The following is a 14029-nucleotide window of genomic DNA, read 5'->3' on the forward strand; positions in this document are numbered from 1 at the left end:
GGTTGTGAGAGTGAAAATGCAAATAATAAAAGCATTAGTAAACATGTCTGGAGCACTTGCCATGAGCTAAGCATGTTCTATGTATTAAACTTCATAACAACTCAAAGATCAGTATTACCAGTCCCAGTTTACAGATGGGAAAACTGAGACTGAGCTATGAAGTGCTTTTCCCAGCGTCTCCCACCCCAAAGCAAATACCCCATTTGTGCAAACTGGAAAATGTACTTGGAGCATTTAACACACTGCCCAGCACATATTAGGAGTTGGGTTAACATTAAAGGAAGAAGGAAGTCAGGGAGTTGCTTCCTCATCTGGGGACACCACGGTGGATGAGGCAGTCACCAGACGGAAGCAGGTTTGGGGAAGGCGAGGAGTTCGTTTTAGGGGATAATGGGTCTGAAAGCTAGGGGACCTGAGGTGCGGACATTGTGAAGGTAGCTGGTGCCCAGGGTTTAGGGCCTTGCCCCTGGAGTCCTTTGGCCTGAACTCTGTGAAGAGGACATTGTGAGAGAACCACTCACCTTCTCTCCTGCGTGGATCTTGAAGGACACGCCCTGCACAGCCAGCGGGAGCTCAGGTCGGTATCTTAGCCCAAAGTCCCGGAACTCAATCTGCCCGCCATGAGGCCAGGGGGGCTGAGCTGCACATGTGGGCAGCCTCCAGGGAGCCTGGAGCAGGAGGGGAAACTGAGTCAGAGGAGCCTTCCTCTAAGACTTCGCACAAGATGGCCCACCTTTCTCAGCTTCAGTTTTCTCTTCTGCAAAATGGACATATGTATTGCAATTTTACAGGTTGTTATGGGAATCCAACAAGAGAGGACATGGACTATGTCAATGCTAAAAACAGATGGTGGTGGCTACTTTTAGTCTATTTTATTGCTATTGTTAGCCACTGTTTATTATAAAATCATCTCTTTTTCTACAGTGGGAGCAGACATTTCTCTCTGTCTTTGCAAAAGGACATGGCGGTGCAGCAGGAAGACCAATGTTGCCTTTTGCTATTCCTGTCACCTTGAACAGATCATTCTACCCTCTTGAGTCTTGGTTTTCCAATCTGGGAAATAGGGTTAATAAGAGCAGTGGATATGTATTGAGTGTTTGCAACAGACCAGAGACTCTACTAAATCATTTATTTGCAGATCTCATTTGAACCTCCCAGAAAACTCAATGCTGTTATGTTACTGTTACTGCTATACTGCTGTTCTCATCCTTTCTTCCACCCCATCCCATCCATCCATTCATCCATCCATCTCTTATCCTTTTTCCACCCCATCCCACCCATCCATCCATCCGTCCGTTTATCTGTCTATCCGTCTCCAATCCCATCCCTCCATCTCTCATTCTTCCGCCCCATTCCATCCATCCATCCATCCATCCATCCATCCATCCATCCATCCATCTATCCATCCATCTATCCATCTCTCATCATTTCTTCTACCCTATTCATCAATCAGTTCTTCCCTGTTCTATTACTGTAATGTTACTGTTATGTTGCTATCACACTATATCATGTTGCTGTTTTGTTACCGTTGCCTTGCTATGTTGCTGTTTTGTCCTTATAATGCTACTATAATGTCGCTGTTTTGTTACTGTTACATTGCCGTGTTGCTATTCCGTTACTATATTAAAGCCATGTTGCTGGGGTGTTGCTGTCCTGTTATGATGTTGCTGTTGTGTTTCTATTACATTGCCATGTTGCTGTTCTGTTTCTATCATGTTACTAAAATGTTGCTATTATGTTACTATTGCATTGCTATGTTGTGGTTGTATTGCCGGAATGTTACCATCATGTTACTATCATGTCTGTTATATTACGATTACACTGCTCTGTTGCTGTTCTGGTACTGTAATATTGTGGTTATGTTGCTGTTACGTTACTATTACATTGCTGTTGTGTTACTGTCATGTTCTGGAATATTGCCATTGTGTTACTATCGTGTTGCAGCTATGCCGCTGTTGCAATGCTGTTCCTCATGGTCCCCTGCCACTCCCATAGGTGACCTGCTTTCCTCAAGCTCAGAAGCAAAGGAACCAAGATTTGGCCTGGCTCCAGACCTTATGCTCCTAACCACTGCTGCCACCCTGTCTGTGACTCTGACCTATAGAGGTAGGGGTTGAGTCAGGGGAGAAGAGGGTACAAACTCCAAAGCCTGGAGCAGATGTCAACAGGGACCCGTTGCCGCCCCCCACCGCCACCAATATGTCCATGCTGGGACCCCCTCCCCACCTCCCGCCCATCACCTCCTTGGGCGTCCAGGCATAGTCCTGCATCCGCTCCACTGACACGATGCTGTTCTCTAGGTCTGTCCAGTTGCGAACAACCCACTGCAGTGTCTGGGTCACCTGGTGCAAGAAAGCATCTCTGGCTGGGTTCGGCAAGGCCACTTGAGGGCTTGCAACAGCCCCGCTGGTTTCCCAACCTTTGCTGGGAGGCCAGACCCAGGGGCGTAAAGAAGGGAGGCAGGAATGCGGCAGTCTGAGGACCTAGGCCCAGGGGATTGGGATTTGGATGCAACCAACAGGTCCCTCCCTTCCTTTAGTAGAGCCAGAGCATGCAAAGTGAAAAGCAGCCCTCAGACATCAGCCTGTACAAACTGGCTTGATGCAGGTGAGACAGGATCAGAGAGGGTGTGTGGCCCTCCCAAGGACACCCAGCAGGACTCAGGCCCGCTGATTCCTTTCTGACAGTTTCCCCACAGCAACCGGTGGCCACCAATTTCCCATGACACTTGGAACCACTCCAAGCTCCTCCCTGTGAACCATTACCGGCTCTAGTCCTGTCATCCCATCCCCAACCTTGTCTCCCAGCACCCCTGCCTTCACCCACCCTCTCTGGCCACACCCGCCTTCCTGCTGTTCCTCTCACATACCAGGGATGAACCTTCAACTCCCAGGCCTCTCTCCCTCCTAAGTCACCTCCTCAGAGAGGCCTTTCTGGATGCAGGAGGAAAATGCCTCCACCGCCACCCAACATGCTCTGGTTACTCTTACTTCATCCTGAAGCTTAGCAGCCTTGACTGTAAAATGAGGATAATAACAGCGCCTCTCTGATGGGGTTGTGGGCAGTATTAAGTGAGTTAATATTTATAAAGTTCTCATGCACAGTGGCTCATGCCTCTAACCCCAGCTTTTTTGAAGGCGAAGGTGGGAAGATTGTTTGAACCCAGGAGTTGGAGGCTGCAGTGGGCTGTGATCACACCACTGCACTCCAGTCTGGGTCAAAGAGTGAGACCTTGTCTCAAAACAAAACAGCTGGGCATGGTGGCTCACACCTGTAATCTCAGCATTTTGGGAGGCTGAGGCAGGCAGACCACTTGAACCTAGAGTTTGAGACCAGGTTAGGCAACATGGCGAAACTGTTTCTACCAAAAAGAAAAAAAAAAAAAAAAAGCCAGGCATGGTGGTGCATGCCTGAAGGTCCAGCTAATTGGGAAAGTGAGGTGGGAGAATCCCTTGAGCCTGGAGATGGAGGCTGAAGTGAGCCAAGATCATGCCACTGCACTCAAGCCTGGGCAACAAAATGAGATCCTGTCTCAAACAGCAACAACAACAAACCAAAATGAACAAAAATGTATAGAGCTCTTAGAATAATGCCTCCTCCATAACAAATGCTTATGAATGTGTATATATATATATTTTCATAGATGTCATGAACTGACATTACATACTGTTATTAATAGTTAACAAAAAGTGGCCAGGTGTGGTGGCTCATGCCTGTAATCCCAGCACTTTGGGAGGCTAAGGTGGGTGGATCAGTTGAGCTCAGGAGTTGGAGACCAGCCTGGCCAACATGGCAAAACCCCGTCTCTACTAAAAATATTAAAAATTAGCCAGGCATAGTGGCTCACGCCTGTAATTCCAGCAACTTGGGAGGTTGAGGCATAAGAATCGCTTAACCCAGGAGGCAGAGGTTGCAGTGAGCTGAGATTGTACCACTGCACTCCAGCCTGAGTAAAAGAGAGAGACTGTCTTCAAAACAAAACAAAAGTTAACAATGCACTAGAAATGTCCTCCACAGGATATGCTTTGTCTCAACTAGTCTTTATGGCATCAGAAGTGATGGGATTACTGGCCTATTTTTTCAAGGAGCACGCTGAGACTCCATGAGGAAAGATTTTACCCAAGGTTGCAAGTTCACCTCAGCTGAGTCCCTCGGTGGAGGGACTCCAGACACCTTGGTGGCTTGGACACAGGGTCTTCGAAGGTCCTACTAGCAGGGGTCTGACCGTCTCTGCCTCTCTCTGGCCCTCAAGCCCAGTTTGGGGGTATGGGGAGTACCTGGAGGGCAGCAGAGACAGAGAAGCCCACGAGGCCGGCGCTGAGGTGGGCTTTGCTCAACACAGCACACGTGGCAGCCGCAAACACCAGGCCATTCCCCAGGAGCTCCACATTGGCCGCAAGCCACCTGCAAAGGGAGGCGACAGCAGGGTGAGTGGGTACTCTCGTCTGCAGGGAGATGCTTCTCTGGGCACAAGGACTGGTCATCACACCCGCTTTGTACCCACAGGGGTCCCAGCAATGGGCTCCACATGCAAGGCCCCACGCAGGCTCAGGGAGTAGAGGACGATGACACTGTCCTGTCTCAACTGAGCCCAGCTTAGGGTCTGGAGTACAATCGGTGTTCCGTAGCGCTTCCCTGTGTGGCTGATTTTCTGTCCCTGGGATTTGCCAAGCCATGTCCACCTGCCATTCCCCTGCCCTGACCCCGTGGCCTCCATGGTTTGGCTCTGTGTCCCCACCCACATCTCATCTCCAATTGTAATCCCCACGTGTGGAGGGAGGGATCTGGTGGGAGGTGACTGGATCGTGGGTTCAGTTTTCCCCATGTTGTTCTCATGATAGTGAGTTCTCACGAGATCATATGGCGTAAAAGGGGGCGGCAGTTACCGCCTCACACGCTGTCTCTCCTGCTGCCATGTAAGATGTGCCTTACTTCCCTTTCCACCATGATTGTAAGTTTCCTGAGGCCTCCCCAACCACGTGAAACTGTGAGTCAATTAAACCTTCCTTTCTTTATAAATTACCCAGTCTCAGGTAGTTCTTTATAGCAGTGTGAAGATGGACTAATACACAGCCCCAGCTGGCTGGGGACCCGAGATGAAAGGAAAAAGGACTTCACATGTATTGAGCACCTAGTTTGTACTTAACCCTCTCCACACTCTGGTACTACAATGCTTGGATTCAAATCCTGGCTCTGCCAGCATCAGCTGGGTGAACTTGAGCAAGTTTCCAAACCTCTCTGTGCCTAAGATTTATCATCTATAAAACAGTTTCTGCCTGTCAAAGCTGTTAGCAGAATTAAATAAATTAATCTACATAGATTGCTCAGAACAGTGCCAGGCATGCGATAAGCATGTTACAAGTCTTACCTATGAGTGTATTTAATCTTCATATCCACTACATGAGCATGATCCCAGTTTGACAAATGAAGCTCAGAGAGGTTCTTGCCTGAAATCAACCAGCTGGTAAGTGGCAGAGCTGGGATTTGAACCTGTGTCTATTTGTGCTTAAAGCTTATGTTCTTGTTCTTGCTTAGTACCTAAAGATGGCTGAGGATGCTTATATGGCTGCTTTATCACCAAGGCAAAAGAGGCTGATCCAGTTGCCTGGCAACAGAAGCTTCTTCCTGTACCCGCTGCCCACCTGCTGTTGAGAATCTCTCGGTCATGTTCCATCTGCCCACAGTGAGAACCGATAGACAGCCTGTGGGATCTAGCCTCAGCTATGTCCCTGACTCTCTGGTGACCTCTCTAGCCATACAATATGACCTCAGGTCTCACCCTCTAAGGATATGAACGAATTACAAGGTCTTCTCTGCCCTGGCTCTTCCTACCTGTCAGCCACCAGTCGCGGGAAACTGATCCTCTGGCTTTCATCTACGCGAGCATTGTTCTGAGCCACAAAGGGGGCCTGGGTTCGGAACGCCCGGACCACTGTGCTGCCCTGGAACGTCTCAGCCATGTGGGAGCAGACAGATGAGTAGCTGGCTGACTCCAAGCGTCTCAGCTGGCATGAGCTAACCACATACAGGCTCTGAGAAGGATGGATGGGAGAGGGGAGAGGAGAAGCCACAGACATAGAGAGGTAGTTTCCAGAAGCACGGAGAGCCCCAAGTACAGGATTCCAGACCAGGATCTGTTACCAGCTTGCTGTGTGACCTTGGGCTAGTTGCTTGACCTCTCTGGGTTCTCATTTCCTTGCAGAATCAGAGTTCTATGGTTTTTCTGAAAGTCACCTGGAGAGCTTCAAAAACCTCTAATGCCCCACCCCAGAATGACTGAATCAGAATCTCTGGCAATGTCACTTTGGCTTTGGTGCTGTTTAAATAGCCTTCCAGATGATTCTAATGGACAGCCAGGGTTGAGAAACCACCAATTTAGTTTAAGTGTCTCACTTCCCAGCACTAAGGTCGACTACTTCATTTAGGGCTGGTCATTGGGAGAACAAAACTGTAAGGGGTAATGAAGGCAGTTGGCCAAGTCAGTTTCACTCATGTAACCCAAGGGTTACGTGCTGGGTGATGCACAGGAAATATGTGTTACTTGGTTTGCAGCTGCAGGTTGGGTGCAACCGGCAGACAGGCAGGCAGGGAGGAACTGAATTTGCTGAACACCCAACTGTGTGTGCCCGGCTTTTTACAGTGTCTCATTCATTGCAGAGTGAGCATTCGCGTCATTCACCAGTTAGTGGTGAGAACATCCGAGGCTCGGGGGATTCAGCAGCTATCCTGAGCGCCACAGTAAGTGACAGAGCCTGGATTTCTCTTGACTACAAAGCTTGAGACAGAAACAGCCCATCCTCGGAGTCAAGTGAACTTAGAGAAGACCTGGGACAGTTGTCGGGGATGTGGTAGCCATGGGTTTTGGTTTTTGTTTTTTGAGATGGAGTCTCACTCTGTCGCCCAGGCTGGAGTACAGTGGCACAATCTCAGCTCGCTGCAATCTCTGCCTCCTGGGCTCAAGCAATCCTCCCACCTCAGCCTCCCCCAAGAAGGTGGGATTACAAGCATGCACCACCACGCTGGCTAATTTTTTGTATTTTTAGTAGAGATGGGGTTTTTCCATGTTGACCATGCTGGTCTCGAACTCCTGACCTCAAGTGATCCGCCCACCTCGGCCTCCCAAAGTGCTGTGATTAGAGGTGTGAGCCACCATGCCTAGCCCTAGCCATGGTTTTTATCTGACTACCATGTTTTCTTCTGCTCTACTTCTGGTTTCCTGTAGGAAAGGGCTGGGTTGAGGTGCTGTCAATCACAGGACCTAATCAGAGAGATGGTCACATGATGCATCCTAGCCTATCAGAGTCTACTATCCATTCAGTTACTGTGGTGAGTTCAGAGATGGACACATGATCTACAAAGGGCCAATCAGAACCTTGCCTGGGATTAATATATGACTACTGAGCTGGAGAAATGTTTTTTGCATGTTGAGTTGCTAAGGTGAGATGATATGATGGCTAGTGGCCATCGGACCTGCCCTGGAAAGAGAGCATATACAAAATTAGACCAAACAGAGGTAAGCCAGTGGTTCCTAAACAAACATTTGTGTGCATCAGAATTACTTGGAGGGTTAATTAAAACCTAGAACCACGTAGTATCTGAGTCAGTAGTCTTGGGCTGAGGCCTAAGAACGTACATGGCTAACTAGTCCGCAGGTGATACTACTGCTGGTCCTGGGGCCACACTTTGAGAAGCACTGAGTGACGATATGGAGAGAGTCACTGTGTCCTGATGACAGCTGGGCCCATGCCCCCTAGGAAATGTAAGCCATTAAATTCTGTTCTTCTGGTTAAGCTAATTTTAGCTGGTCTCTGATCCCAGCAATTGAAAGAATCTAGCTTTATGTAATAGCCTTTGAGAACCTGCAATGCCTCTTTGGCTTCCAGATAATTGGAGAGGAAGAAATTACAGCAGGATAAAAATATTACACATGAAGAACTCTGGCCCTTAATATTTAACTGCACCATGAGGCACAGTGACTCATGCCCTATACTCCCAGAACTTTGGGAGGCCAAAGTGGGAGGATCACTTGAGGCTGGGAATTTGAGACCAGCCTGGGCAACACAGCGAGACACGTGTCTCAAAAAAAATAAATTTAAAAATTAGCCATGCATCGTGGCACTGCCTGTAGTCCCAGCTATTGGAGAGGCTGAGGTAGGAGGATCACTTAAGCCCAGGAGTTCAAGGCTGCAGTGAGCTATGATAACCTATTGCACTTCAGCCTTGGCAGGAGAGCAAGATTCTATCTCTCTAAAAAAAGAGAACTTTGATGTGAACATTTAGAGACAGAGACTAGTGGAGATATCAGAAAGACTGTAGTGTCTCTGTCCCTGGGAATTCTAGGAACATCCCCTAGATGTCCAGCTGGGTGAAACCTCATATATGGAGTCTTCCCCAGAGACAGGGGACTGGCTGAGTTGATCTCAGCTGGTCCCAGAAGGCTCCCTGACCTCTCCATACCTGAAACCCAGCGTAGAGGAGAAACAGTGGCAGGATGGCCACAATGGCCAGTGGAGTAGTCACTGCCACCACCAGGCTGACCTCCAGGAGTCCGAAGGCATACATCAGCAGGGACCGGAGTTTGTCTGGAATGTCCACATCAACCGTGTCTGTCTCCTTGGAGAAGCGGTTCAGCAGGTTGCCGATGGGTGTCCGCTCAAAGAAGCTGATGGGTGATCGCACCACATCCCACAGGAGCCTCTGGAAGAGCAACCTGGATGCCCGGACCCCACCTAGGAGCACCGCAGCCATGGACGCAAACAGCCCAATGGCTGGGGAGGGAGAGGAGGTAAGAGCATGAAGGCTGGAGACCCTCAGGACCACCCTGTGGGGCCTTGCGCAGGTCTCTCCCGCTACCCCGTGGTGGACATCTTATGGCTTGGCCACCCTGATTGTTATATTTTTTTGAGACAGGGTCTCACTCTGTCACCCATGTTGAAGTACAGTAGCATGATGATGGCTCACTGCAGCCTTAACCTCCTGCACTCAGGCGATCCTCCCGCCTCAGCCTCCGAGCAGCTGGGACCACAGGTGTATGCCACCATGCCGGCTAATTTGGGGTATTTTTTGTAGAGATGGGATCTTGCTATGCTGCCCAGGCTGGTCTCGAACTCCTGAGATCAAGTGATCTGCCTGCCTTGGTCTCCCAAAGTGCTGAGATTACAGGTATGAGCCACTGCACCTGTACCCTGCTTGTTTCTTGGTGTAATGGGTTGAAGAGTGTCCTCCCAAATTAATTTGGGATGGGTCCTAAATTCAGTGACTACCATTTATATAAGACTACTAGAGGATACTCAGAGACACAGCAGGAGACATGAAGATGGTGACATAGATGGGAGGGCACATATACAAGCCAAGGAATGCCAGAGACTGCCGGCGACCACTGTAAACCAGGAGAAAAGCATGGGATGTTTTCTCCCTCAGAACCTCCACAAGGGACTGGGCACAGTGGCTCATGCCTGTAATCTCAGCACTTTGGGAAGCCAAGGCGGGTGGATCACCTGAAGTCAGGAGTTTGAGACCAACCTGACCAACATGGTGAAACCCTACTAAACCCTACTCTCTACTAAAAATACAAAAATTAACTGGACGTGTTGTCAGGCACCTGTAGTCCCAGCCACTCAGGAGGCTGAGGCAGGAGAAACACTTGAACCCGAGAGGCAGAGGTTGCAGTGAGCCATGAGCCAAGATCGTGCCACTGCACTCCAGCCTGGGCGACAGAGCAAGACGCCGTCTCAAAAAAAAAAAAAAAAAAAAAAAAAAAACCCTCCACAATGAGTGAACGCTGCTGACACCTTCATTTTAGACTTCAGGCCTCAGAACTGCGACAGAACAAATTTCAATAGTGCTAGGCTCCCAAGTTTGTGGAAGCTTGTTTGGCAGTAGCCCCAGGAGAGAGATGTACATCCTTCCTCCCAATGCTAATCTATATGCCTGGGGTGGGGCTAACTTCTCCTCTGGGGTGGGGCAAATTTCACCCACGGCCAATCCAAACCACTGCAATAGGTTCAGGGATGAATGCATAACCCAAGTCAGGCCAATGACAGGGAGACCTGGGACTTCACTAGACCTTTTGGAAAAGTGGCACTGGGTGGTCAGAGGTGGCCAAGCTGCAGCTGTGGAATATCCTCTTACCGCCAGGGGGAGCAGCTGAACTGGACAGGAAGCTGTCCCAGAGGAGGGAAATGAAGCGATTTCTTGTTTGGACCACTACATCCAGGCATAGCTGAAGCCAGAAATCTATGGATGCTGGTCCCAAGAGCCAATCAATTCTCTTGTTGCTTAAACCATTTTGAACTGGAGCTGAATTTGTTTATTTTCAGACGGAGTCTTGCTCTGTCACCCAGGCTGGAGTGCAGTGGTGCAATCTCTGCTCACTGCAACCTCCACCTCCCAGGTTCAAGCGATTCTCCTGCCTCATCCTCCCAAGTAGCTGGGATTACAGGCACTGACACCACGCCTGGCTAATTTTTATATTTTTAATAGAGAGGGGATTTCACCATGTTGTCCAGGCTGGTCTTGAACTCCTGACCTCAAGTGATCTACCCACCTTGGCCTTCCAAAGTGCTGGGATTACAGGCATGAGCCACCGTGTCTGTCCTGGAGCTGAGTTTTTTATTGTTTGTATTCAAGAGTCATAACCAGTTTCTCTCCCTCAGCTCCCATCTCTCCATCTTTAGGGGAGAGTAAGACTTGCCCTTAGCGATCAAATGAGGGATGGAAGTGGAACGATTTTGAAAGGGCTATTTGCCACCCATATGAGGATTTGGGTTAATTCCAGGACTCAGCTGACTCTGACAATCCCTAATTTCCTCTTGGTTAAGTAACCATTCGCCTTGAGTATTCCACTGTACATGCCGTTGTGGTGAGTAGGTGTACAGGTTCTTAGGACTAGAAGAGTCCTCAAATTCAGGCCTGGTGCCCCCTATTTTACAGAGGAGGGCACAGGCTCACAGCATTTGGGTGATGTGGCCAAGGTTACCCAGTGAATGAGGACGAATCAACATGGAAACGAGGCAACTGTCCTTTAAACATGAAGCCAGGCCGGGCGTGGTGGCTCATGCCTGTGATCCCAACACTTTGGGAGGCTGAGGTGGAGGATTTCCTGAGCCCAGAAGTTTGAGACCAGCCTGGGCAACACGGCAAAACCCTGTTTCCACCAAAAACAAACAAACAAAAATTAGCCAGGCATGGTGGCGTGTGCATGTCGTCCCAGCTACTCGGGAGGCTGAGGTCGGAGGATCACTTGAGCCTAGAAGGCAGAGGTTGCAGTGAGCCGGGTTCGTGCCACTGCATTCCACCCTGGGTGACAAAGCCAGACCCAGTCTATATATACGTGTGTGTGTGTCTTAAAGAAGCAGCCAAACTCACGTGTGCACTCCTGTTCCTCCCTTCAGCCAGGCCACGTATTAAAAGGAGAAGAACCAGGGGTTAGGGACTGGGTGGGCGAGGCAGGAGGAGGGTGGGTGTGGTTGCAAAAGGGCAACACGAGAGTGCCTTGAGGTGAGGGGATTGTTCAGTGTCTCAACCATTAACCATTGTGATGGATGCGAGAGCCTGAACAGGGACACAACTGCACAGAGGCAAACATGCGCACACCTATGTGCAATCAAAACTGGGGAAATCACAGTGAGGCCCATAGGGCCGGGCACGGGGGTTCACACCTAACTGTAATCCCAACACTTTGGGAGGGCGAGGCGGGCAGATCATTTGAGGTCAGGAGTTCGAGACCAGCTTGGCCAACATGGTGAAACGCCATCTCTACCAAAAATACAAAAATTAAGCAGGCTGCACACTTACAATCCCAGCTTCCAGCTACTTGGGAAGCTGAGGCAGGAGAACTGCTTGAACCTGGGAGATGGGGGTTGCAGTGAGCTGAGACTGCAGCACTACACTCTAGCCTGGGCGACAGAGCAAGACTCTGTCTCAAAATAAATTAAATAAACAAACAAATAAATAAATGAGATCCATGGATTGATGGGTGTCAGTATCCTTTGTGATACTTTACTATTGTTTTGCAAAATGTCACCACTGGGAGAAACTGGGCAGACCGTACAAGGTAGCTGGCCGCCTTATTTCCTAGAACTGCATGTGAACCTACAATTATTTCAAGAAGTAGTTCCATCTATTTTATTTATTTATTTATTTATTTTATTTTTTTGAGATGGAGTCTCGCTCTGTCTCCCAGGCTGGAGTGCAGTGGCGCGGTCGTGGCTCACTACCAGCTCCATCTCCTGGGTTCACGCCATTCTCCTGCCTCAGCCTCCCGAGTAGCTGGGACTACAGGTGCCCGCCACCTCGCCTGGCTAATTTTTTGTATCTTTTAGTAGAGACGGGGTTTCACCGTGTGAGCCAGGATGGTCTCGATCTCCTGACCTCATGATCCACCTGCCTTGGCCTCCCAAAGTGCTGGGATTACAGGCGTGAGCCACTGCGCCCGGCCGTATTTCCATCTTTAATAAGGAGAAGATGGAGTGACGGCGGTAATGCCTCTGTTAGGGAGGGTCTGGTTCTGTCTGGAGGTTTGGGGGCAGGCACTGAAAGTCACCAGCACGCAGGCCTTGGAGCTGCCTTCCGCTAGCGGGGAGGAACTGGGAGAAGTTCTGAAGCTTCCAGAAAAGGAGGGATGTGCCCTGTCCTCCCCATTCCCTCCAGCCTCATCTGAAGGACAGAGATCTTTGCCTGGCCCCCAGACATTTTGCACAGTTGTTCCAGGGGGCACAGGGTGACCCAGGGAGGGGTGAGGAAAAGGAGCCCTGAGCACCCCTCGGGGGAGCTGGGAGGACGGGGATGAGGAGGGCAGGTGAGGCATACCTTGGAGACAGCCGAGGAGCCCGAAGATCCCACCACGCAGGGCTGCCTGCGTCTGCTGCCCACCCACTGTGGGGTCGTCCGCCCACAGGCTCAGCCAGTAACCCCGGCAGAAGGACGCCACTTGCTGGCAGAGGAAGAGGAAGAGTGCATAGAGGCAGAGGGGGGTGCCCACCGCACGCAGGTAGGCCAGGTGCACTGTGGCCTTCACCTGTAGCACACATGAGGGAGAGGGAGGCAGAGAGAGCCCCCAGCGGGAGGGGTGAGTTGAGGCAGGGCCAGGCGAGGCTCCCAGAAAACATGCCCATGGGCAGATGGAAACGCCACACAGACCTCACAGGTTCTCCCGCCGTGCCTCCCACAGACAGGCCCCAGCCAGCCTTAGAACCCCCATCTCCTACACAATCCCCAGTGAGCTCATATTAATATTTTTTCTTTTGTTTTTCTTTATTTTCTTTATTTATTTTTTTGAGGACAGGGTCTTGCACTCTGTCACCCATGTCACTCAGGCTGGAGTACACCGGCGCAATCATGTCTCACTGCAGCCTTGAACTCCAGGCTTAAGTAATCCCCCTGCCTCAGCCTCCCGAGTAGTCAGGACTATAGTTTTGTACCACCATGCTTTGTTAATGTTCATAGTTTTAAAGAGATGGAGTCTCGCTATGTTGCCCAGGCTGGTCTCAAACTCCTGGCCTCAAGCGATCCTCCCTCCTGGGCCTCCCAAAGTGCTTGGATTACAGGTGTGAGCCACCACACCCAGCCAGAAGGGTTTTCTTGAATACCCACCATGGGTCAGGCATGTGTCTCTGCTCATAATAACCTCAATTTCACAGATAAGGAAACTGAGGCACAGAATGGGTCAGCCACTGGCTTAACGTCCTGCTCCTACAAATCTGAAGTTCTCTGCACAGCTGCAGCCAGACAGGACTATTGAAAACATTAATCTAATTGTATCTTGTTGCTGGCCTGTCCACGGCTATCTCTTGCTCTTAGAAGAAATTCCAGCCAGGCGAGGTACCTCATACCTGTAAGCACTTTGGGAGGCCGAGGCGGGTGGGTCACCTGAGCTCAGGAATTTGAGGCCAGCCTGGACCAACACGGTGAAACCCTGTCTCTACTAAAAATACAAAAATTAGCCAGTTGTGGTGGCGGGCGCCTGTAATCCCAGATACTTGGGAAGCTGCAGGAGAATCACTTGAACCTGGGAGACAGAGGTTGCAGT

General features: G+C 50.1%; 1 protein-coding gene across 2 annotated transcripts in view; it reads right to left on the reverse strand.

Moving 5' to 3' along the window:
* The window catches only part of ABCC6 (ATP binding cassette subfamily C member 6), a 76301-nt gene that overhangs the window by 9661 nt on the left and 52611 nt on the right, over nt 1–14029 (reverse strand). For both annotated transcript variants that reach the window (XM_007986569.3, XM_037989817.2), the window contains exons 22-27: nt 12811–13018; nt 8458–8768; nt 5833–6032; nt 4278–4404; nt 2241–2342; nt 522–668 (exon numbers count right to left, since the gene is read on the reverse strand). In XM_007986569.3, coding sequence (XP_007984760.3) covers nt 522–668; nt 2241–2342; nt 4278–4404; nt 5833–6032; nt 8458–8768; nt 12811–13018 — 1095 coding nt within the window. The remainder of the gene's footprint in view (nt 1–521; nt 669–2240; nt 2343–4277; nt 4405–5832; nt 6033–8457; nt 8769–12810; nt 13019–14029) is intronic.

This window comes from Chlorocebus sabaeus, chromosome 5 (genome assembly GCF_047675955.1).
Source record: "Chlorocebus sabaeus isolate Y175 chromosome 5, mChlSab1.0.hap1, whole genome shotgun sequence".
NCBI classification, from domain to species: Eukaryota; Metazoa; Chordata; class Mammalia; order Primates; family Cercopithecidae; genus Chlorocebus; species Chlorocebus sabaeus.